The sequence below is a fragment of the Grampus griseus genome (assembly GCF_964374135.1).
Source record: "Grampus griseus genome assembly, chromosome: 14".
Classification (NCBI taxonomy): Eukaryota; Metazoa; Chordata; class Mammalia; order Artiodactyla; family Delphinidae; genus Grampus; species Grampus griseus.
The window spans coordinates 63,653,558-63,677,691 of record NC_139008.1 but is presented as its reverse complement, the minus strand read 5'-3'; the positions used below and the strand labels follow the sequence as shown (position 1 = coordinate 63,677,691).

At 40.1% G+C, this 24,134-nt stretch overlaps 2 protein-coding genes across 3 annotated transcripts in view; both read right to left on the bottom strand.

Moving 5' to 3' along the window:
* CBFA2T2 (CBFA2/RUNX1 partner transcriptional co-repressor 2) overlaps positions 1–24,134 on the bottom strand; it is a 170,422-nt gene that overhangs the window by 14,473 nt on the left and 131,815 nt on the right. For both annotated transcript variants that reach the window (XM_082671225.1, XM_082671226.1), the window contains exons 4-8: positions 10,288–10,377; positions 6,173–6,354; positions 5,020–5,273; positions 2,036–2,121; positions 921–1,116 (exon numbers count right to left, since the gene is read on the bottom strand). In XM_082671225.1, the coding sequence (XP_082527351.1) occupies positions 921–1,116; positions 2,036–2,121; positions 5,020–5,273; positions 6,173–6,354; positions 10,288–10,377 (808 nt within the window). The remainder of the gene's footprint in view (positions 1–920; positions 1,117–2,035; positions 2,122–5,019; positions 5,274–6,172; positions 6,355–10,287; positions 10,378–24,134) is intronic.
* LOC309832936 (beta-2-microglobulin-like) lies at positions 13,346–13,861 on the bottom strand. Its single transcript, XM_082670995.1, has one exon. The coding sequence runs from the start codon at positions 13,850–13,852 to the stop codon at positions 13,502–13,504; it is 351 nt and encodes a 116-aa protein (XP_082527121.1). The 5' UTR covers positions 13,853–13,861; the 3' UTR covers positions 13,346–13,501.

Here is a 24,134-nt window from a genome sequence, read left to right as displayed (position 1 = left end):
CCATAAGAGGAGTCATTCTCCCTGGGGAAAACTGGGAGCCTGAAGTGGGTGGGTGGGGAAAGAATCTGATCACAGATGGCCCCTCATTTAGCCATGCCTTTGGATAGGGTGCCTTTTCAGTTACTAGGTCAATGTGAGGGAACATTTTTGGGGGAATAGCTGTGGTGTCCTGGATGTATCCTGGATTGAGAGCTCAACAATTGTTCATATCTCTGCTGCTTCAGGGTGGGAAAAGGCAGGAAGGCACAATCCAGCTTGGTACAGTAAAACTTTTCATTTTTTTGTCCAGGCAGAGGTTAATAAATGGTAATTTTCTAGATAGGGAATGGGGAAAAGGGGATGGAAGCTGAGGTGAAGCTTTTTAGGGCTACTGTGAGGAATGAATGTGATGTACATGAGAGCCCCAAGTACATTCAGCCAGGCTGAATTTAACATCCAAACATTCTTTGATAATCACTCAGCACTTATATACAGTATAGAGTTGAAAACGGAATAAAATGACAAACATTCTCATTCTATGTGGGGAAGACAGTATTTCTTGAACATGCCAAATACTGAGTCCTTGACATATTTTTTATAATTACCAAGGTCTTTCTAATTCCACAATATAGTACCATCTTCCTTTTAAGGTAAAATATTAAAAGTCTCAAAAATAAAAAATAACAACAACAAAAAAGATATATAAAAAGCCTCCCTTGGGCTTCCCTGGTGGCGCAGTGGTTGAGTCTGCCTGCCGATGCAGGGGACACAGGTTCGTGCCCCGGTCTGGGAAGATCCCACATGCTGCGGAGCAGCTGGGCCCGTGAGCCAGGGCCGCTGAGCCTGCGCGTCCGGAGCGCTCCGCAACGTGAGAGGCCTGCGTACCGCAAAAAAAAAAAAAAAAAAGCCTCCCTTGTCAACTGAAGTGATTCTCCCCTTACCATTGCTGAGAGAATCTGCGCTCCCAGGACTGTGCTGCCTGGAGACCAACTCACTCCCTGTTTTCCTCATCTCTGTGTTTTCATTGTATCGTCTTTTCCAGTAGTTGAGTTCTTCACGATCTGATTCCTGACAGCGCCTCAGGACTGCCATGGAGCGCCTTGTTTTCTCTACCATTTCCATAATGCAGTTCAGGGCCTGAGCCAGGCAAGAAGTCAGGCAGAGTCATGGGATGAGGACATTCATACAATCAACATTGAAAATCAAGGACAGGTAAACAAAATATAAAGAATAAAGGTTTAAGAAGCTTACAGATTTAGCAATATCAAGTTTATATTTGAAAACCTTTCTTATTATTTCTCTTTAAATATATACACACAATTTTTAAGATTTCAAAATAATACTTTTTGGATTCTTCATGGTTGAAGCAGCCAGTTTCATCACAATATGGTTCTTTAAAGAGTGTGGTGAAAACACATTATATCTCTGCCTAAAGCAGAAGATTTATATAAGAATGCAATCAGAGAATTACATTCAGAGACAACATCACTCAGGAAGGAAAAGCTACTCTATGTATATTTCAAGCAGGTATTACATCTTCTCTTCCTTTTTTAGTGAGAGGGAAAACTCTCTTTTCCAATGGGGCAGAGTTTACATTCTGTGCCAGTATACTAATTCTCATTTGTATTTGGAGAAGCTCCATTTATTTAACACTCCATTTATTATACCAGGCCCTGTGATAAGCACCTTGCATATCATTACAACCCCCCATGAATTCAAATAATATAGCATTATTTTTTTTTTAAGATATAAAAGTTAAGGCTAAAAATGGTGAAAGAACCTGCCCATCACAGAGGTAGAAGTGGCAAAGCTGGGACCTAAAACTCATAAGCCTATGTTTCTAACCATTATACTACATGGCTTCACTTGGTTATGACATCAAGTGGGAGTTACTCTTAGCTCTCTAGCTGGGGCAGTAGTAGATAAATCAGCTTTTATTGCAAAGACACTGTAGCTCTGGTTAGTTCACTTCAAGCATATACACTCTTACTCTCAGTAACATTAAGAATTAAAAGTAACAAGTAGTTAGGAAAACTATATACTGTAAGATTCTTACATGATCAAGATGTTTCCATTCATCCGCCCATTCCCTTTCTGTCAAACGGTGGTCTACCAACTCATCTTGATAGCCTCCATTTAGACCTATTAGAAATTAGATTAAATTTGAAGATAGAGGGAAGAATACAGTAAACAGAATTCTACCAAGTAAATACACATACATTCATACCAACTATGAGCACACTATTAAGGCCAATGACTCACAATGATCTAAAGCCATAAAATGACATAAAACCAACAAGAAATCACTACTCATAATGTATTAAAAAACTCCTACAAACCAATTACGAAAGACAAATAGCCCAAAAGAAAAACAGGTAAGAGAAATAAATAAATAGGTATGCCCCTGACAAAAAAGTACAGATGATCCATAAACATATAAAAAGACATTCAAACGTATACGTAGTCACACAGGGTAAATAAAATCTTCACTAACGTGGTTCCACATCTATATATTGGAAAATATTAAATTGTCAATCATACTAAATGTTGGCAAGGTTGTGGCACAATGCAAGTGCGTAACCACCACAAACAGAGCTGGTGCTGTACAAGCACTTGGAAACAACTTAGTATTAACCAAAATATAATTTTTTGCATGTTTTTTGATATACATTACTGAAATTTGCATGAATGCAATGACTGTGTGAATCAAGGATATACTGAATTATCCACTACTTTGAAAATCTTGTCACACATGGCAACACTGCTCATAGTATCTGAACTGTCAATGTAACACACCTGTTATCAGTCTGAATTTATAGCTGTTGTATTCATAGTGATTCTGTATTTGTGCAACCATCTGCTTATTTCATCATATCTTCCTGTGTAGTCATGCCTGAGCACTAATACATTGTAAAATACTTTCTTATGTATTATACTTTAGAATATTGATCCTAAAATTATGGGACTAAGATAGGCTATAGTATCCATAAATTTCATTTTAGGAGAGTAAATTGGGGGAGTGTTACAGTTTATTTGTTTAAAAGTTGGGGGTGGGAAATGATTTGGTAAGAACTACTGTACTAGGACATACATTTTCAAAAGAGGACTGGGGAGAATTAAGGAATCTATAACCAGCCTGGAAAACAAATGATTGACTGTAAAATAAACCTTCAAGGTAGAGGATTAAACATCTTTCAAGTAGAACACTTCAAGATGAAAAAACCTTTTTCTAAAATTGTTAGAAATACAAGGAAAATCTGACCAAAATGCAGTTCTAGCTAGTTTTTAGCATACTTCTCTCTTAGAAGGTAACGAATTCAACTGGCAAAAAATGTGTATGAATATAGAAGAAATCAATAGGAAGGTGAATTTTTAACATAAGAATCATACAGAACAGCTGCTAAGGGAGCCATCATAGCATACTGGGAATGTACCCAAGCTCTCAGCATCAGAGAACTGGGGTCAGAATCTTGTCTCTGCCACTTTCTAGCTATGTGATTCTGGCCATAGTTCTGTCATCATGTATAAAAAGGCATAAACTCCATGGAATCCTATGTGTGAGGATTAAAAGAGATAATGTACATATACCACAATCTAAGTACTTAAGACTCAGTAAATGTTGGCAGCTGAGAACACCACTGCTGTCGTGGCCCACACCATTCAGCTACTACTGCATGAAGCCAGGGCCCTACTGTGGTCCAAGCCTCTGAAAGATGCTAGTGAGTCTAAGTCAGAAGAGGGGACAGGCAAATGTTTTGCAACTTTTAACTCCACAGGGCAACCCACAAATGGAAATGCAGGGCCAATACTGGAAACTAGCAGCCCTTTGGTTCTCTGCTCGGACATATCTCAGCAGTTAAACTACAAAGAACCTTCTACAGTAAACTTATTTGAGTTTTTTGACAAGGAGCTTTGTTCAAAACTGATCTCGGGTGAGGTCTGCTAGGGGCCTTTTTGTTTTTCCTTAAATTTAATGGTTGCTGAGGATGCATATGCCAGGCAGTCCAAATGTGACAATTACCCAGCACAGGAGGTGGTGTTCTCTCCATTTCATTTTTTTTTATAAATTTTTTGGGTTTTTTTTGGCTGCATTGGGTCTTCATTTCTGTGTGCTGGCTTTCTCTAGTTGTGGTGAGCAGAGACTACTCTTTGTTGTGGCGCACACACTTCTCATCGCAGTGGCTTCTTTTGTTGTGGAGCATGGGCTCTAGGTACACAGGCTTCAGTACTTGCGGTGCATGGGCTCAGTAGCTGTGGCATGCAGGCTCAGTAGTTGTGGCTCGCGGGCTCTAAAGCGCAGGCTCAGTAGTTGTGGCACATGGCTTAGTTGCTCCGCGGCATGTGGGATCTTCCCAGCCCAGGGATCGAACCCGTGTCCCCTGCATTGGCAGGTGGATTCTCAACCACTGTGCCACCAGGGAAGTCCTTCTCCATTTTAGATATGTGTAATCTGAGGCACAGAGAGCCTAAGCAACTTGCATAAGATCACACAGCTAGTTAGAATGCAGAGCCAAGATTTAAATTTAGGTATGCCTTACCTCTAACCTAAATGTCTCTGCACTTTCACCTCTTAAGACCACATGTTTTACATCTTTCTTACTTAATTTTAAAAACATTTTATTCTGAAATAAACTCAGACTTACAGAAATGTTGCAAGAATAAAGAATTCTCACACAACCTTCACCCAGGTTTCCTAAACGTGAATATTTTTACCTCTTTCGCTTTGTCATTCTCTATTTTTCTTCTGAACCATATCAGAATAAGTAATATCCCTTTATTCTTAAATGCTTCATTGTTTATTTCCAAAAATACGTTTAGCCTACTTCTATCATATAATGATAATAGCAACAAGGTATGAGTTGAGATCAATTTCAAATGAGAATACTATAACTCTAACATTCTTTTTTATGTATAATACTGTTTTAGCTTATCAGTGGAAAAAAGCAATGATGATAGTATTTTGCTTTATCACTGAGTAGGAAAGAAACCCATGGATTCAATCTGAATTTAAATCATTACCATGCTGCTTATGCCACTTACTAAGATTGTGGTGTCTATCACGAACTTCTCGATGTTCTAGCATCTTGTTGGGTTCACGATATAGGTGGGAAGTTGCAATATCTTCTAAGGTATAGTGCTGAAGAGGTGGAGGAGTAGGATGGAACTGGCCCCCAGGATTCATGAGGGGCACAGTAAGGGCAGGACTGTGCCGGGGAGCAGGGCTAATGGTACACACTCTCTTGGCAGGAGGCTCAGGAGGAACTGTCTCTCTTTCAAAACTGCTCTCTTCCCGCCTGTAGAAGAATGGGAAGTACATGTCTGAGCCTGTCCACAAGTGTTCATGCAAACATTGCCCGAGCACCTACTTTGTGCTATGTATTGTGCTATGCACTTTCACAAACAGGAAGATGATAAGAAAAGGTTTGAGATGAGGCATGAACTGAAATGTCTTCAGGGGGCAGGCAGATAATGGAAATCACTGATTTATCCCAGTATGAAAAGAGAGGTCAAATCTATCCATAACCAAGCAGAAACATCTCAACCTCATGAAGCAAAGGAGAAAGTAAGATGACAGCATTTTCTTATGTGATAGGACTATGGAGGATTATGGGTTCAACTATATTTAGAAATGTTTCAAGGTCAAATTTGCTACTGTGGAAGTCAGTATTGGAAAGAAACAATTCTCTACACGGGAGAAAAAAGGCTCACATAATTAATATGCTTGTGAATTGGTAGGGTTTTTAGTCATTTGCTTCAATTGTAACAAATTTTCCAGTTATTAAAATGTTGCTTCCTTCACAAACCATAGAAAATAGCAGTATACTCATACATAAATTTCGAGGATAAATTATATTGATATAATTTCAATCTTCAAAGTAAAGCTGATTCACCAACTGTTATACTTTTACAAGACTTCACGTATCAGAAAAAAATGTCTTGAACAGATTATATTTCTCATGGTTCTGGAGCAGTGGACCCACAGAATGCTCAAAAGTAGAATTTATCAGCGGGGGTATACAGAGTCACCTAAAGAGTTGAGAAGCATATTGCTGCCTGATGCTGGGACAAAGCAAAACTAAGAGTCCGTCCCTACATAACACCACAGTAAGCAAGTTCTTTTTCTTTCACAAGTAAAGGGAAAGCTCAGAGTGGTTCCAGAAAAGCAAGGACGACAAAGCTCTTCTCTGCTCACCTCTCTGGACTGGGCCTCTTTCCATTTCCATGCACCTCCATGAGCAGCTCAGAAGAGTCAGCAGGGGATGCAATACTTGTGTTGAGCAGAAGGTGTTCATGCTGAGCCAGGTACTGGGATGGTGTCTGCTTGGCGGCCCGAGCACAGTGCAGCAGTTCTCGCTGCAGCAGAGGCAGGTTCGCCTTGAAAAGAAGAGGCAGGGGCTGGAAGGCAGTTTTTCCCAGTGTTGGGCCCTATACACAGGGCTCAGCACCTCAAAAGGCTTTCACAAACAAGATGACACAAAACAAAAGCCCTTCACTCTTTGTCATTCTAATTTTCATATGCCCCCCTCTGAATAAAGTGACATCCATTACACTGAACTTGAATTACTGTTAACTTGTCTCTTGTCCCCACAAGATGTAAATCCCCTTAAGGAAGAAACTGTGCTTTATTACCTTTGAGGCCTAGTACAGAGTCAAAGCTCAATAAAGCTTTGTTGAACATAATTATTTAAAAACTTAAACATTTTTGAAGACTTCAGTTAGTTAGCGAATTAGTAATGCCTACATGGGAGTAGGAGGAATTCAGTCTTTCCTTTATCATTTTAAGTCCAGGTTTCTCTCTTGTGAATCTAAGCCATTTCTGATAGCACTACTCAACCTTGCCTTCCTGTTCTCTATTACAGCTGCCACGGAATTCCGGAAACAGTGACTATTCTGGCTTAGTTGGAACATGGGGTTTTGAAAAAAGTAACAGGAGTGATGGAAATGAAGGCAACAAACCTTAGACTAGTCTAGGATCTGAGTATACACAGGTAACCCATGGGCAGAATCTAATATTTCTTATTGTGGTGCTCCATTGAGCATGTTTCCTTATTTTGTAAAAGGATAATTATTTATGTACTGATTATTTTTCTTTCTCCTCAAACTTAAACCTCTAACAGGACAAATCATACAAAAAACCCTGTGCATCTTTAAACTTAACTGTTAAGTCCTTCATATTTAAAATATACTTTCCCCATATTTATTTTGTTAAAAAAATTATTATATTTCCCCCCAAATTTAAAAACAACTCAGACTGAGCCCACAGTAAGTCTTTATCCCAAGGGAAAGAGATGAAAAAGTAAAAGGAGAGTTTAATACATGCAAGTAGTTATCCCTTTACCAACAGTTAATTTAGCAGGCACCATAATTAGTGACTGTTTTAAAGCAGAAATAAATTGACAAAAACCCAAATGCTAGCCAAAAGGCTGCCAGAACAACCTACCTCATGCTGTTTTCCAAAATAACAAAAGTTAAGAATAGAGAATTTGATGATATAAAACACTTTTAAGTCTGTTCTATAACCTCAATCTTGTAGCAACTGTAAAAACTTAATTGAAAAAAAAATCATGTCAGATCTTTACATTTGTGACATGTGCCCTCTGATGAATTTTTAAATATGCTAATCATTTCCTATTAACACAAATTTCCCAAATCTCTCTGATTCTGGAGTCTTGGGGGAAATAATTATCTACTGGCTCTGATACACAGAAAAGAGACCAAGATAGAACACACAGCTGTTTCAAGGCTGAAAAAGGCACCACAGACTGCTCTGAGAGGCCAAGGTGTCAATGCCATCAGAACAGAGCCCAACACAGGCTGTGCACTGAGACCTATGCATTTTCCTGCGTGTCTATAACGCTCTAATTTTAAAAGTTTTAAAAAACCAGAATCAGTACTTCAGCTAAGATGACCCACCTTTTTGATGCATTACATTTTCTTAGAAAATAAAGGTAAAGTAAAAGAAGGTAAAAGGGGCATATTTATTTTGTCAAGACAAAACTGAAGATATTACGTGAGTACTCATATAAAAGAGAGAAAACAAATTTCTACAAATACTGTACTGACAAAAGTCAAAATACAGGGATTTCCCTGGTGGCACAGTGGTTAAGAATCTGCCTGCCAACACAGGGGACACGGGTTCAAGCCCTGGGCTGGGAAGATCCCACATGCCGCGGAGCAACTAAGTCCGTGTGCCACAACTACTGAGCCTGTGCTCTAGAGCCCACAAACTACAACTACTGAGCCCGCAAACTACAACTACTGAGCCCGCATGCCACAACTACTGAAGCCCGCGCACCTAGAGCCCGTGCCCCGCAACAAGAGAAGCCACAGCAATGAGAAGCCCCCGCACCACAACGAAGAGTAGCCCCCGCTCGCTGAAACCAGAGAAAGCCCACGAGTGGCAACAAAGACCCAACGTAGCCAAAAATAAATAAATTAATAAATTTTTTAAAAAAGTCAAAATACAAAAAAGTTGAGCTCAGTTTTTTTTGTATAGTCTACTACTAATAAAAAGAATAGAATTCATTTGATAGGGAGGGATTGAGGATAACATTTTTAGCTTATTTGGGGTTCAAAGTTAGTGCTCCATATTACCAAATCGATTACAAATGTTCACCTCCAGGGCTTTGCAAAACAATGTGGTGGGCTGGATACCGGTCCCAAGTTTCCAGACTATGCCTGGTCTAGAATACACTGTTATCTGACTCTAGTCATTCATTGCCTTTGACCTATTTTATAGGACTGCAAGTTACACATAACCGGTTGCAAAGCAAAAAACTTGTTGTCTATGAACATGCATAAAATTACATGCATAGAGGTTCTAGAGACTTCCCTTGCCCACTGCGGAAGAAGCCAATTTTACTTTTGTTTGCATATTCTTATCAATAATCCTGACCTATAATGTCTGTTCTTTGGCTTCTCCCCTGAACAGGTTATAACACCTTACAGATTCCCTCATTAATAATGAATTAAATAAAATCTATGATACAGGTTCACTTTTTAAAATCTGTATGAGTCATAATGTTACATGTTTTTAAAAATTGTTTAATGGGAAAAATAGTAACTTTACAGTGGGAAAGCATGGTGGACACCACCTTTATCAAAGTCCACATCACCAATTTATGAGACAAATTAACATCTATGTCTCCTGATAGCATGCAGTAATACCACCTACCTGCTATTTCTGCCTAAAATGCATAACCTCATTCTCATCATGAAGAAGTATCAGAAAAATCCAAATTGAAACATATGATATAAAATAACTATTCTGTACTCTTCAAAACTGTCCAAATCATAAAAGATTGAGAAGCTGTTCCAGATTAAAATGGACCGAAGAGATATGACAACGTAATCCAACATGTGATCCTGAATTAGATACAGGACCAAAAAAAAAGACATTTTGTTAAAAAGGACATTTGTGGGACATCTGGTGAAATATGAATAAGGTCTATAGATAATAGTGTTATAAATATCAATGTTAATTTCTTGATTTGATAATTATACTAAAGTATCAGTATTTAGATGTATCATGTCTGCAGCTTACCCTGAAACATTTCTGAGGAAAAAATAAATGGAAAGAAAAGAGAATAATAATGCAGATGCGATAAAATATCAACATTTGGAGAATCTGAATTTTATTGTACCATCTTGAAACTTTTTTGTGAGCATGAAATTATTTCAAAATAAAACGTTTTTTTTTTTAAAGGAGCATATTATATATAAATTTAACACTGGCTCACCTATCAGGTACGTATAATAATTTTAAACAGTGTCCCCAAAAGTTATGTTCCAGGGGACATTAATTCCAGAGGATGTAATTAGAACTAGACTAACTGGGGGGAGGAAAGAAGTAAACACTGCCTTCCCACATGCTCCTGTCCTAAGGGTTAGTCCTAACTTACAAAGGCCTCTGTTTTGAGAGCCTCCTCCTGTAACACACACTCTTCCCCCCCCCGGCCACAACCAAAAGACTGTGTCCAGTTACTTCCTTTGCTAAGAGCCCAACCTCCATGCCATGCGTACCTCCATCCCACTCTACTCCTGTTCCCTGCCTCCCCACCTGCTCCTTCTGTGTGTCACCAACAGTGTCTGCATACAGACCATGACTCAAGGCTTTTGCAACTCTCATCTCATCAAGCATAAAGCTTATTCGCAAACCACTCACACTTCTGTAGCAGCCCCAAATATAATACAGATATAAAATGTGGCAAGCTGCCCTGATGTAGATCATAGAACAGGGATCAGTAACAGATCTTGAGGAAATGTTGAAGATAAATTACATTCCAGTAGTTATCTCATAAAAATTACCTTGAGGAATGGAATAACAAAAGGACGAAGAGGAAAGTTTGTAGCCTCTTGGAGCTTGCAATGGAATTCTTCAATTGTTACTGTTGAGTTCTGAAAAGATAAATAGCACTGTTCAACTTCTAAAACTGGACAGTGATCTAACATAAATCTGATAGTGCTGAACCCTTTGAAATAATAAGGAAAAGAATAACTCCAAGAGCACTATTATGAACTCAAATCCCTCTCAAAGGTTAACCAAATTCTGTTTCCTTTATGAAAGAAATTCAGCCTCCTTGATTTTCTTCTCTACTACCCCAAATCTAACAAATTCCCTTCTATGCTCAGCAGCCTGGGCAGAATAGGGCATTGCCTTCCTCTCGTGAAGAGAGGCACTCAGGTTCCTTGTATTGAGGGGTTCATCACAAGTCACCTCAGGTACAGGTAACCAAGCTTACAGTGTTTCCAGCTGAACAGTTCCCAAATCAGTCCAGGATATCAACTTAATGACTCAGAGCCTCACGTCTTCAGAAGTTCATTTCTTCATTGGTTCTGCCTACCTCCTAACCATCAGTTCCCTAAATCTTCTAAATCGGAAGTTAACAACAAAAAAAGATGCCTTCTACCTTCCAGTGGTCTGTTTGCAAATCAGAGCACCTCCAAATGCGCAGGCTTCCACTGGTTAGATTTTAGTATTCCCGTGAAAGTTATCAGCACCTCCCCTGTATTTTTTCAGGTCTTTCTTTAAACTAAGATTCTCAGCTCTTTTGCTAAGAGGAATGTACCAATACAAATATTTTCTTCAAAGTTCACAAAATATTTTTATTTTTACTTCAATTCCCTAAAACACAGCAAAATAGTAAGTTCAAAACAAAACAAAATAAAACATCAATCTGAATTCTTGCTTGCCTGAAAGGACAATGATGACTTCTAGGATTTATTTTTATAAAATCATCAAGTGTTCAAAGATGTAACATGTACCACACAAATTATTCATCAGCAAAATATCGTTTCTTAACAAGAAGAAATGGAAAACATATAGGTCCTCAACACAAAACTGCATGAAAAACTGTAATACCATCATACATCAGAATGCTTAAGGTAGGAGGCAGATTTGTATGCATTGAAGAAAGGTGTCTATAATATACTAAGTGAAAAACCAGGAAACATGGCAGTATATTCCAACAATCTATTTTTGAAAATAACACACATACATTTATATAGTATTTTAAGTATCTGGAAGGACAATTACAACAGTAGTTATTTCTGGATGTGAAATTATGTTGGATTTTCCAAATGTATCATACAATATTGAGAAAAAACTAAAATATTTCCCTTTGGGAAAGAAGAGTGTATCAAATTGAACCATGTTAAATGAAAATGTTTGTACAGTTTACCACATTTCATACCAAAAATGTTCTTTTAAACCTTAGTTGAGTGCTTGTTTTAAGTAAATGACAGGTATACAATGCAACCAACTCTACCGGCAATCGGGAATAAAAATTAAGTGTAAGAGAATGCTATTCACTCCCTACTACAAATAATGCAATCAGGCCTCAAACAGTAAACACAAGCAGATTAAATCTATGGAAAGACTGAAGGAAATGACTAAGTTTTCTTATGGATGGACAAAGGAGGGAAAAGATTAACTTAAGTTAGAGAAACGGACTCAAGGCTATATATACTATAGATGCCAGGCAATCCTCTATCCGAGAGGGAAGATAGGCCATTGTTCTGTTATCCTTCCCTCTCATTCAGTTACTTAATAAATAAGAGCACAGTTGTTTCCTCATAGTCTAGTGGGAAAACTGAAAAGTAAGGCATTCATTACAGTATGATCACAGTACATGTGTGCAGGACACTACTGGCATGCAGACTTAGGGGGACAAGGAAGGCTTTACAGAAGGGCCAACTGAAGAAGTGAAAGTGCAGCCTTGAGAAAGATGCTTCTGAGGAAGACAGAATGTAAGAATGCAAAGTATGAGGGGAATCTAGTCCACTGGATCCTAAGGGCAACACTTATAGAGATCTTACAAGACAATGGGTATAGATAAGCCACCAGACTAAAATTTTTTTTATCTTTTAAGATTTTTTTTAATTTTATGATTTTTAATGTGAAATAACATTCCTTTAAAATGTGCAGAATATATGTACATTTAACAAAAAATTACAAAGCAAAATCTCTTGTAACCACCATCCATGTCAAGAAATAAAACATCACTAGCACTCCATAAGCTCCTGTGCCCTCTACTAGTTAGATATTAAATATTCAGTTTATGTGCTTATTTAGGTTGATTTCTTTTTACACAGAACTGATACATTTCCTTTGCTCTTCCTTTCTTCTCACATTTTAGGCCTTCTCTCTGCCTGAAGTGCATCATTTAGAATCTCCTTTAGTAAGGATCTAAAAGGAACTGAAATCTGACTTTTTATCTAATGATGTTTACTTTGCTGTAATTTTTTAAAAGATATTTTTGTTGTGTATGGAATTCTAGGTAGGCAGTTGTTTTACTACATTCATGATTACTTTCTGCTATGTTCTGGATCCCACTGACATTGAGAAGTCAGCTGTTGTTCCTTTGAGAAGCTGAACACAGTGTTTTACCATTGTTTTAATTAGTGAAACAAACAAAATAGGCACAACCAAGTCTCTCTCTAACAGATGTAAGAGGTAAATATGAATTTTATATGGCAAAATGTTTTATCCACTGTAATAAATTTCCATAATTCTGAAAATTATCTTTCAAAAATTTTCCAAAATTCTAAGAAAAATTACAAATTGGAAGTTTACTCTAAACATGCATACTATCTTATTATCCAGTTTTGTATGCAGAAGAGACTGAAGAATTCAGATTTGACCGAGATGCTGATGTTAAACCTGAAATTCTGTCTTCCCCACCTCTAGGTTGCCAGAACCCCCACTACAGCTACCTGCCAAGACAGGTCAAACGTGGAGACATAGCGCCCTAGGTAGAATTATAAAGAAGATGATATTTGCGGTAACATCAATACAACTTCTGATTTATATGCATAAAGCATAAAAACATAAGCATTAAAAAGCAAGACAAGAATAATTGAATCACTTTGCTACACAGCAGAAGTTAACACAACATTATAAATCAACTACACTTCAACAAAATAAATTTAAAAAAAGAAAATTAAAAAATAAAAAACAAGACAACAGAATTTGGAATTAGTCCAAACCAAATGAGGCATCTTCAAACCTCCATGATGCTGGTTAGTGGTCTCGATCCCACTTAACTATCTTGGGCTCTCTGAGAGTAACGTGTTTCATGTGGCAGGTATACTGATCCACTCCATTGGGAGTGAACGCAGTGTGGACCAGAAGGTAGAAAGACCAGTCCTTGCTGAAAGACAGGTCTGATTGCTCCATTTCCATCTTCTCCCCATTCTTCAGCAAATCAATCTGGGGTGGATGGAACCCAGACACATAGCAGTTCAGGTAATTTGGTTTTCCATTCTCTGCGGGGTGTCGTGAGTAAACCTGAACCTTCGGAGGACGATGGACAGTGTTCAGGCCAGACAGCGAGAGCAGCCCGAGCAGGACCAAGGTCACAAAGGGAGCCATTGCTACAGGAGCAGCCCAGGTGGCGGCTCTTTTAAGATTTTGAAATAACGATAATCACAGGAAGTTGCAAAAAACAGCAGATAGGTTCCTCTGTATCCTGCACCAAGGTTCCCCCAATGTTTATATTTTATGTAATTATAGTGCAATATCAAAACTAGGAAACTACCATGGTAATACGTGTGTATAGTTCTATGCCATTTTATGGCATGTGTACATTAACGTTATCACCACTGAAATCAAGACCAAGAAGTATAGAAACCCTATCTACCTTTATCCTCCCCGGTTTATAATAATAATTGTCTTAAATATTTCCTTTATATATACTGACAACCATAACAGACAAGGTTATAATTTTTGCTTCAACCATTAAACATAATTTAGACAACCCAAGAGAAGTAAAGTCCATTGTATTTACCTATATTTTTGCTTCAACCATCAAACATAATTTAGACAACCCAAGAGAAGTAAAGTCTATTGTATTTACCTATATTTTTACTCTTTCCATTTTTCCTTCACCTATCCTGATATTTTAAGATTCCTTCTTTTATCGTTCCTTTCTGTTTCAAGAAGCTCTTTTAGCTTTTTTTTTTTTTTTTTCTGGCCACACCCTGTGGCTTGTGGGATCTTAGTTTCCCAACCGGGGATTGAACCCGGGCCCTTGGCAGTGACAGCGTGGCACTGGACCGCCAGGGAATTCCCTAGCCATTATTTTAGTGTAGGACTGCTGAAGAAAAATTCTCTTAGCTTTACTTCATGTGAAAATATTTTGATCCTTCTACCCTTCATTCAAGAAGGATATGTTTTGATAGATACAAGATTCTGGGTTGACAATCTTTTCTCTCAGCACTTGACAAATATGCCACTTCCTTCTGGCATCCATGGTTACTGATGCTTTCTCTGTTGCTTTCAAGATTTTTTGGGGATGGGATGGGATGTCTTTTTGTTGTTGTTGTTTTTTTGGCCACACCACAGGGCTTGTGGGATTCCAGTTCCCTGACCAGGAATTGAACCTGGGCCCTCAGCAGTGAGAACTCGGAGTCCTAACCACTAGACAACAAGGGAATTCCTGGGATGGGATGTCTTCTTTGAGGTCTGCTCAGCCTTTTTGAATCTGTAGGCTTGGATCTTTTGTTAAATTTGGGAACTTCTCAGGCATTATTTCAGCCCCACATTCTTTCTCTCCTCCTACTGTGACTCAGATCTTTTGTTATGCTCTTTTAAATCCCTGAGGTTCTGTTCATGTTTTTTTACTTATTTTCTGTATGTTGTTTAGATTGGGTAGTGGACTTCCCAATAAATAGACTGGGTAGTTTTCTATTGTTCCAGCTTCAAGTTCACTGATTCTTTCCTCTGTTCTCTACAGTCTATTGTTGAGTCCATCACTGAGTTGTTTTTCTGGGTTTTTAAAATTTCTTATTTATTTATTTGGCTGCATTGGGTCTTTGTTGCTGCGCGGGCTTTCTCTAGTCATTGTGAGTGGGGGTCACTCTTTGTTGTGGCACGCGGGCTTCTCCTTGCGGTGGCTTCTCTTGTTGCAGAGCATAGGCTTCAGGCACGCAGGCTCAGCAGTTGTGGCATGCGGGCTCAGTGGTTGTGGCACACCGGCTCTAGAGCACAGGCTCAGTAGGTGTGGCTCACAGGCTTCGCTGCTCCGTGGCATGTGGGATCTTCCAGGACCAGGGCTTGAGCCCGTGTCCCCTGCATTCGCAGGCAGATTCTTATCCATTGTGCCACCAGGGAAGTCCCCATCACTGAGTTTTTAATTTCATTATTATAATTGTCAGTTCTCAACTTTCCATTTAGTGCTTCTTTACATCTTCTATTTCCTTGCTGAGGCTTTGTATTTCTTCATTTGTGTTGGTAACTGCTCACTGAAGCATTTTTATGATGGCTGCTTCAAAACTCGTCACATATTTCAAACATCTGGGTCATCTTAACTGATGTTTGTTGGTTACCTTTTCTCATTCCACTTGAGATGGTCAGTTCTTGGCATGACAAGCGATTTTCTGCTGTATCCTGGATGTTTTGGGTTCTATGTTGTAAGACTCCAGATCTTATCTACGTCTTCTATTTTCGAGGCATCCTCTGATAGTGTGCCATTGGGAAGAGAAGAATCTTTGATGCTCTCAGGTGGGGTATAATCCCAGGCTCCCCACTCACCCTCTGTTGATTTGTAGAAGGAAAGAGGGGTTCCCTACTGCTGGGCAGGGGTGGGAGCTCAGGCTCCCCAGTAGGCCTTGTAGGGGAAGGGGAAGGGTGTATATTATTGTGGGTTTTTTCCTGAGGTGTTTGACTGCCACAGAGTGATTTTTGTCCAAAAGTTTTGTATCTTGTTTGGTTGCTCCTTTCCTAGTCCTTTGGCTAGAAGGAGGTGGGGTTTTTTTTGTGGGTTTTGGTTTGTTTGCCTTTGGTCTGTGCTCTTAGTATTTCCATAATACTGGCTTCTCCAGACCACAGTCCAGGATATATGATGACAGCACAAAGCCAAGGGAACTCACTGCTGTGTACTTGAGTCTCAAGGTCACTAGCCAATCTGCCTTCTTCTCTCCATCTTTCAGAGTCTTCTTACTTTTGTTTTATACATAACGTCCATTGTTTTTTTGTTGTATTTGTCAGGAGGAATAGGAAGAAGTATACCTTTCTGTTATACCTCTGAACCAGACTTGATATGACTACATCATATTCCATTAAACTGAGGTACTGTCATTTACTCAGGCTTTTATAGAACATTTAGGTGGTTCAATTTTTTTTGACATTATAAATAATGTTAGTGCACATTGTTTATTATTTTATCTTAAGATGAATGTCAAGGAGAGATACTGGTAGGTCAAAGGAACTGTCTAGTTTAAGGTATAAAACTACCTTCCAGATTGTGTATTCTCCAAATAAGTAGCCAGAGTACAAAACATTTACCTTTACCTTGCAGTGGAAACTGCCACGCTTGCTTCCTGGTACAGTTACAGACCACCAGCACCTTACCTCTTCTCTTACACACCAGAAATACCAAATGCACACAGGTGAACTAAACTCTTGCTACCTGTGTGGCCTTTTCTGACTTTGCTAACGAAGTCTCCTCCACATGGAATTACTGTTCCATTTACATATGCCTACCAAAATCTTAATGATTCCTTTCATAAATACAAGACCAAATAAGGGCTTCCCTGGTGGCGCAGTGGTTAAGAATCCGCCTGCCAACACAGGGGACACGGGTTCGAGCCCTGGTCCAGGAAGATCCCACATGCTGCGGAGCAACTAAGCCCATGCACCATGACTACTGAGCCTGCACTCTAGAGCCCGCGAGCCACAACTACTAAAGCCCATATGCCACAAATACTGAAGCCTGAGCACCTATTGCCAGTGCTCCGAACAAGAGAAGCCATCACAATGAGAAGCCCTTGCACCAAAATGAAGAGTAGCCCCCACTAGCCACAACTAGAGAAAGCCCGTGCACAGCAACGAAGACCCAAAGCAGCCAAAATAAATAAATAAAAATAAATCTATAAAACAAAAAAGACCAAATAAGGCTTTCACGGATACAGAAATATAATAATCTAAAGGTGTTAATTCTCCTCCAAATTAGACAATGTTTTCAACATGATGGTAGAAAAAAAGAAAAAGAAAAAGGAAAAAGGAAAGAAAAGAAAAAAGAAAAAGAAAGGAAAGGAAAGAAAAGGAAAAATAACGGATCGGTAAGCTCAAATGCAATACAAATAAGGCAATCATTGTATCTATGAATAATGGCAGTTTTTTTTGCGGTATGCGGGCCTCTCACCTTTGTGGTCTCTCTCGTTGCGGAGCACAGGCTCCGGACACGCAGGCCCAGCGGCCATGGCTCACGGGCCCAGCCACTCCACAGCATGTGGGATCTTCCCGGACCGGGGCACGAACCCGCGTCCCCTGCATCAGCAGGCGGACCCTCAACCACTGCGCCACCAGGGAAGCCCATGGCAGTTTTATTTATGTTTCTCCAATCCTTATATATTTTAAAAAATATTTTATTTATTTATGTATTATTTATTTATTTTGGCTGTGCTGGGTCTTAGCTGGGGCACGTGGGATCTTCGTTGCAGCACGCAGGCTTCTTAGTTGGGCATGCGAGTTCTTAGTTGCAGCATGTGGACTCTTAGTTGCAGAATGTGAATTCTTAGTTGCTGCATGCACGCAGAATCTAGCTCCCTGACGAGGGATTGAACCTGGGCCCCCTGCATTGGAAGCATGGAGTCTTATCCACTGGACCACCAGGGAAGTCCCTCCAATCCTTATATCTTTTTTTTTTTTTTTGCAGTACGCGGGCCTCTCACTGTTGTGGCCTCTCCCGTTGCGGAGCACAGGCTCCGGACACGCAGGCCCAGCGGCCATGGCTCACGGGCCTAGCCGCTCCGCGGCATGTGGGTTCTTTCTGGACCGGGGCACGGACCCGTGTCCCCTGCAGCGGCAGGCAGACTCTCAACCACTGCGCCACCAGGGAAGCCCCAATCCTTATATCTTATTTGCTAGGCTATGATGTTCAGGATTACAGTGAAGAGAAAAGAGATCCTATCTGGTTCCTAATATCAGAGGGAAAGCTTTTGAAATTTCATCACTTAGCACAGGCTTGCTAAAGTGTGTTTTATACATACAACTGTCATCAGATTAAGGAAGTTCCTGCTATAATTGGTTTGCTGTTTGTTTTTTAACAATGAATGGATATCAAATTTAACAAACATTTCTCACCTTGTATTGTCTCCAAATATAGTTATAGTTTCAATATCAATTGCTATAGACTATATGTTTTTCTAAGCCCTCAAAATTCCTATCTTGAAATCTCATTTCCAATGTGTTGATATTTGGAAGTGAGGCCTTTTGGAGGTGGCTAGGTCATGAGGACAGAGCCCTAGTGAATGGCATTAGTGCCCTTATAAAAAAGACACCAGGGAGCTCTCTTGCCCATTCTGCCCTGTGAGGAAACAGTGAGAAGATGGCCATCTATGAACCAGGAAGTGGGCTCTCATGAGACACCGAATCTGCTGACACCTTGATCTTGGACTTAGCAACCTTCAAAACTATGAGAGATGAATATTGGTTGTTTATAAACTACCTAGTCTATGGTATTCTATTCTAAGAGCCTAAAAGGACTAAGACGCTGATCTGAATGAAAATCTCAGTATGTGAGATTATAAATTGGTATAAAACTTGGGAAAACCATTTGACCTTATATACTAAATTTATATACATGTATACCCTATGAAATCACAATTCCATTGTTCAGTGCAGTGCTTACACACATGTACCATAAATAAAAATGTTCATTATTTGTAACGGCCCCTGTACAGAAAAGAGTTAATATAGCTGGTCTACAACTGCTAACCTTAGGAAAGCCTGCTTGCAAGGTAAAAAACTGTAACACATGCTACAACACGGATAAACCTTGACAACATCACACTAAGTGAAATGAGCCAGCTACAAAAAGACAAATACTATGTGATTTCACTAATAGGAGGTAACTGGAGTAGTCAAGTAGAATGGTGGCTGACAGAAGCTGGGGAAAGAAGGAAATGGGGAATTATTGTTTAATGGCACAGAGTTACAGTTTTGAAAGATGAAAAGTGTTCTGAAGGTAGACGGTGGTGATAGTTGCACAACAATGAATATACTTAATACCACTGAACTGTACACTTAAAAATGGTTACGATGGTAAATTTTGTGCTATATGTATTTTACCACCTCCTCATGATGACACAATTTCAAAAATTTGGAAAAAAAAAAAAGAAACATTAACCCAAGCACAGCCATTTAAAAGAGATGATTGGCTACATCTACATATTCCTTCATAGTTAGAAAAAAATTCACTTTCTCTGTGTGTGTGTGTGTGTGCGCGCACGCGTGCGTGTGCGCATGCACGCATGCAAATGAGCTGTCATTTTTTTCTTCTACTCTTGAAATTAAGCAGACTCTACTTAATTGGCTGCTGGAATTGGCATTAACATTCTGATGGCTACTTTGCTTCCAATTATGCTCAAAACTCATTTTGACATTTAAGGCCAATTTTATTAGTCTAGAGCCAGAAATACTTTTCCATAATACTCTAAAATTTGACCAATAAAGGGACCCCACTCCCACCCCAAACAAACAAAAAGTTTCCCTAATGGATGTGGGTACTGTTTTAACAAACTCTGATTGATGCTAAACACCACTTTTCCTTCTATGAGTCTGGAGTTTCATAGGTGCTATGCCAAGAGTGCCTATGTGCCCAGACCCCAGGAAAAACCTTGGGCATTGAGGGTTTAATGGGGTTCCTTGGGCAGAAACATCACACATAAGTTGCTGTATTTTCACTGCTGGGGGAAGAGTGAACTCTGTGTGACTGTTCATAGAGGAGAAAAAGGAAGCCTATATATGGATTCCTCCGGATCCCAACTGTGTTTCTCACCTTTTTGATCCAGTTGTGTATCTTTTTTTTTTTTCCCCTGCGGTACGCGGGCCTCTCACTGTTGTGGCCTCTCCCACTGCGGAGCACAGGCTCTGGACGCGCAGGCTCAGTGGCCATTGCTCACGGGCCCAGCCGCTCCGCAGCATGTGGGATCTTCCCGGATCGGGGCACAAACCCGTGTCCCCTGCATCGGCAGGCGGACTCCCAACCACTGCGCCACCAGGGAAGCCCCAGCTGTGTACCTTTATTATGCCTCTGTATTAAATCTTAGGGACTTCCCTGGTGGTCCAGTGGTAAAGAATCTGCCTTGCAATACAGGGGACGCAGGTTTGATCTCTCATCAGGGAACTAAGATCCCACATGGTGCAGGATAACTAAGCCCGCGTGCCACAACTACTGAGTTCGTGCGCCTCATCTAGAGCCCGTGTGCCACAAACTACAGAGCTCACGTGCTCTGGAAGCTGCGCGCCACAACTAGAGAAGAGAAAACCTGCATGCCACAACTAAAGAGAAGCCTGTGCACCACAATGAAGAGCCTGCATGCTGTAACGAAAGATCCTGCATGCCTCAACAAAGATCCTGTGGGCTGCAATTAAGACCTGATGCAGCCCCCCCCCAAAAAAAAACTTAGCTGTGAGCACAACTATATGCCAAGTCTGGACAATTCTAGCAAATCTCAAGACATGGGGGTGGTACTGGGGGACCCCTGATGCTGCCTCAAAATATAAACAACTCAAATGTCCATCAAAAAGTATAAACTGTGGTATATTCCTACAATGAAACATTATACAGCAATGACAATGAACCACCTACAGTTATACAAAACAACAGGGATAGAATCTCAAATGAGGAAAAAGTCATTTATTGCATTTTGCCTTGTATGAAAGTGGTTTCCTCTGTACAATACTGAATCATCTTTTAAAGCAGCAGTTCAGAAACATTTTAGTCTCATAATCCCTCTAATTAATATGGGTTACATCTATTGATAATCATTATATCCGAAATTAAAACTGAGAATTTAAACAATATTTATTATTAACTCATTTCAAAATAACTGTACTTATCTCAAAAATGTAGTATACAGATTTGGTGCAGCATGGCGTTGGCTGTGGTATTGAAGTTAAGCAAGATTCCACAAGTGATGCAATTTGTTGCCAGAAGTATGTTTTTCTTCAAAAAGGCAATAACTTCAAGCACTTGTGGTGGATACAGATTTTTGCTGCAACTCTGCAAACGCAGGCGAGACACTACCCTGGGACCAGCTGGCCTGTGGCCCTTGGGTGATGAGAGGGGAGTGCATTGCTGGGACACATAGGACATCTCCTACAGAGGACCACTCCTCTAAGGCTGAGAAACATAACTAACCTATCACATACATAAAAATACAAATAGCAATTTAGACAAAATGAGGCGGGGACTTCCCTGGTGGTCCAGTGGCTAAGACTCTGCGCTCTGGATGCAGGGGGCCAGGGTTCGATCCCTGGTCACAGAACTAGATCCCACATGCTGCAACTGAGAGTTTGCATGCCACAACTAAAGACCCTGCATGCTGCACTAAAAAAAAAGATCCTGCATGCTTGCTGCAAGTAAAAGATCCTGCACATGGCACTGAAGATCCCATGTGCTGCAACTAAGACCTGGTGCAGACAAATAAATAAACATTAAAAAAATGAGGTGACAGAAGAATGTTTCAGACAAAGGAACAAGATAAAACCCCAGAAGAAGAACCAGTGATGTGGAGATAGGCAATCTACCCAAGAAAGAGTTGAGTAATCATCATAAAGATGATCACAGGACTTGGGAGGAAAATATATGCAGAGAGCAATAAACTAGCAGTTTTTAACAAAGAATTAGAAAATATAAAGAGCAACCAAACAGAAGAAAATAATGACAGAAATGAAAAACACACTAGAAGGAATCAACAGTAGACTAAACGAGGCAGAATTATGGATCAGTGAGCTGAAACACAGAGTAGTGGAAATCACTGCCGTCAAAAAGAAAAAAGAATGAAAAGAAATGAAGACAGTGTAAGAGACCTCTGGAACAACATCAAGCTCACTAATGTTTGCATTATAGGGGACCCAGAAGGAGTAGAAAAAGAGAGAAAGGGCCTGAGAAAATGTGTGAAGAGATAATAGCTGAAAACTTCCCTAACCTGGGAAAGGAAATAGTCACCCAAGTCCAGGAGGTACAGAGTCCCATACAGCAGCAGTCTCCAACCTTTTTGGCACCATGGACTGGTTTCATGGAAGACAATTTTTCCACAGGGGGCGGGGTGGGGGATGGGATGGTTCAGGCATTAATGCGAGCGATGGGGAGTGGCAGATGAAGCTTAGCTCACTCTCCTGCCACTCACATCCTGCTGTGCGGTCCAGCTCCTAACAGGCCACGGACTGCTACTGGTCCATGGCCCAGGGGTTGGGGACCCCTGCCATACAAGACTAACCTGCAGAGAAACACACCAAAACACACTGTAATCGAAATGACAAAAATTAAAGATAAAGAGAGAATATTAAAAGCAATAAGGGAAAAGCAACAACACACAAAGGAACTCCTAATAAGGCTATCAGCTGATTTTTTTCAGCAGAAACTCTGCAGACCAGAAGGGAGTGGCACAATACACTTAAAGTGATGAAAGAGAAAAACCTACAACCAAGAATACTCTACCCAGCAAGGCTCTCATTCAGATTTGGTGGAGAAATCAAAAGCTTAACAGACAAGCAAAAGCTAAAAGAATTCAGCACCCTAAACCAGCTTTATGACAAATGCTAAGGGAACTTCCCTAGGCAGAAAAGAAAAGGCCACAATTAGAAACAAGAAAATTATGAAATGGAAAAGCTTACTGGTAAAGGCAAAAATACAAAAAAGGTAGGGAATCATCCATATACAAAGCTACTGGGGACGTAGTTAAAAGACAAAAGAAGGGGCTTCCCTGGCGGCGCAGTGGTTGAGAGTCCACCTGCCGATGCAGGGGACACAGGTTCATGCCCCGGTCTGGGAAGATCCCACATGCCGTGGAGCAGCTGGGCCCGTGAGCCACGGCCGCTGGGCCTGTGTGTCCGGAGCCTGTGCTTTGCAGCGGGAGAGGCCACAACAGTGAGAGGCACGTGTACCAAAAAAAAAAAAAAGAAAAAAAGAAACACACAAAACTGACTTCCCTGGTGGCACATTAGTTAAGAATCTGCCTGCCAATGCACGGAACATGGGTTCAAGCCCTGGTCCGGAAGATCCCACATGCCGCAGAGCAACTAAACCCACGCGCCACAACTACTGAGCCTGTGCTCTAGAGCCTGCAAGCAACAACTACTGAGCCTGTGTGCCACAACTAATGAAGCCGCACGCCTAGAGCCTGTGCTCCGCAACAAGAGAAGCCACCACAATGAGGAGACTGCGTACTGTAACTAAGAGTAAGCCCTGCTCACCACAACTAGAGAAAGTCCACGCGCAGTAACAAAGACCCAACGCAGTCAAAAATAAATAAATAAAATAAATAAATTTTTAAAAACAAAAGAAACACACAGAACAATTAGATGTAAAATATAATATCAAAAACAATAATCATGAGGGGAGCAGAGTACAAATGCAGGGTATCTAAAACCCATTTGAAAGTAAGAGATCAGCAACTTAAAACAAGCATGTATATATATATATATAGGCTGCTATACAAAAACCTGCTATACAAAAACCTGCTATACAAAAACATATATACAGGCTGCTATACAAAATCTATAATAAATATACATACAAAAAAGAAACAGGAATGCAAACACAACACTAAAGATAGTCATCAAATCACAGAAGAGGACAAAAGAAGGTGAAAAAAAGACCTACAAAAACAAATCCAAAACAATTAACAAAATGACAATAGGTACA

Coding starts and splice junctions, on each gene's coding strand:
- LOC309832936 (XM_082670995.1), bottom strand. CDS start 13,852: ATGGCTCCCTTTGTGACCTTGGTCCTGCTCGGGCTGCTCTCGCTGTCT.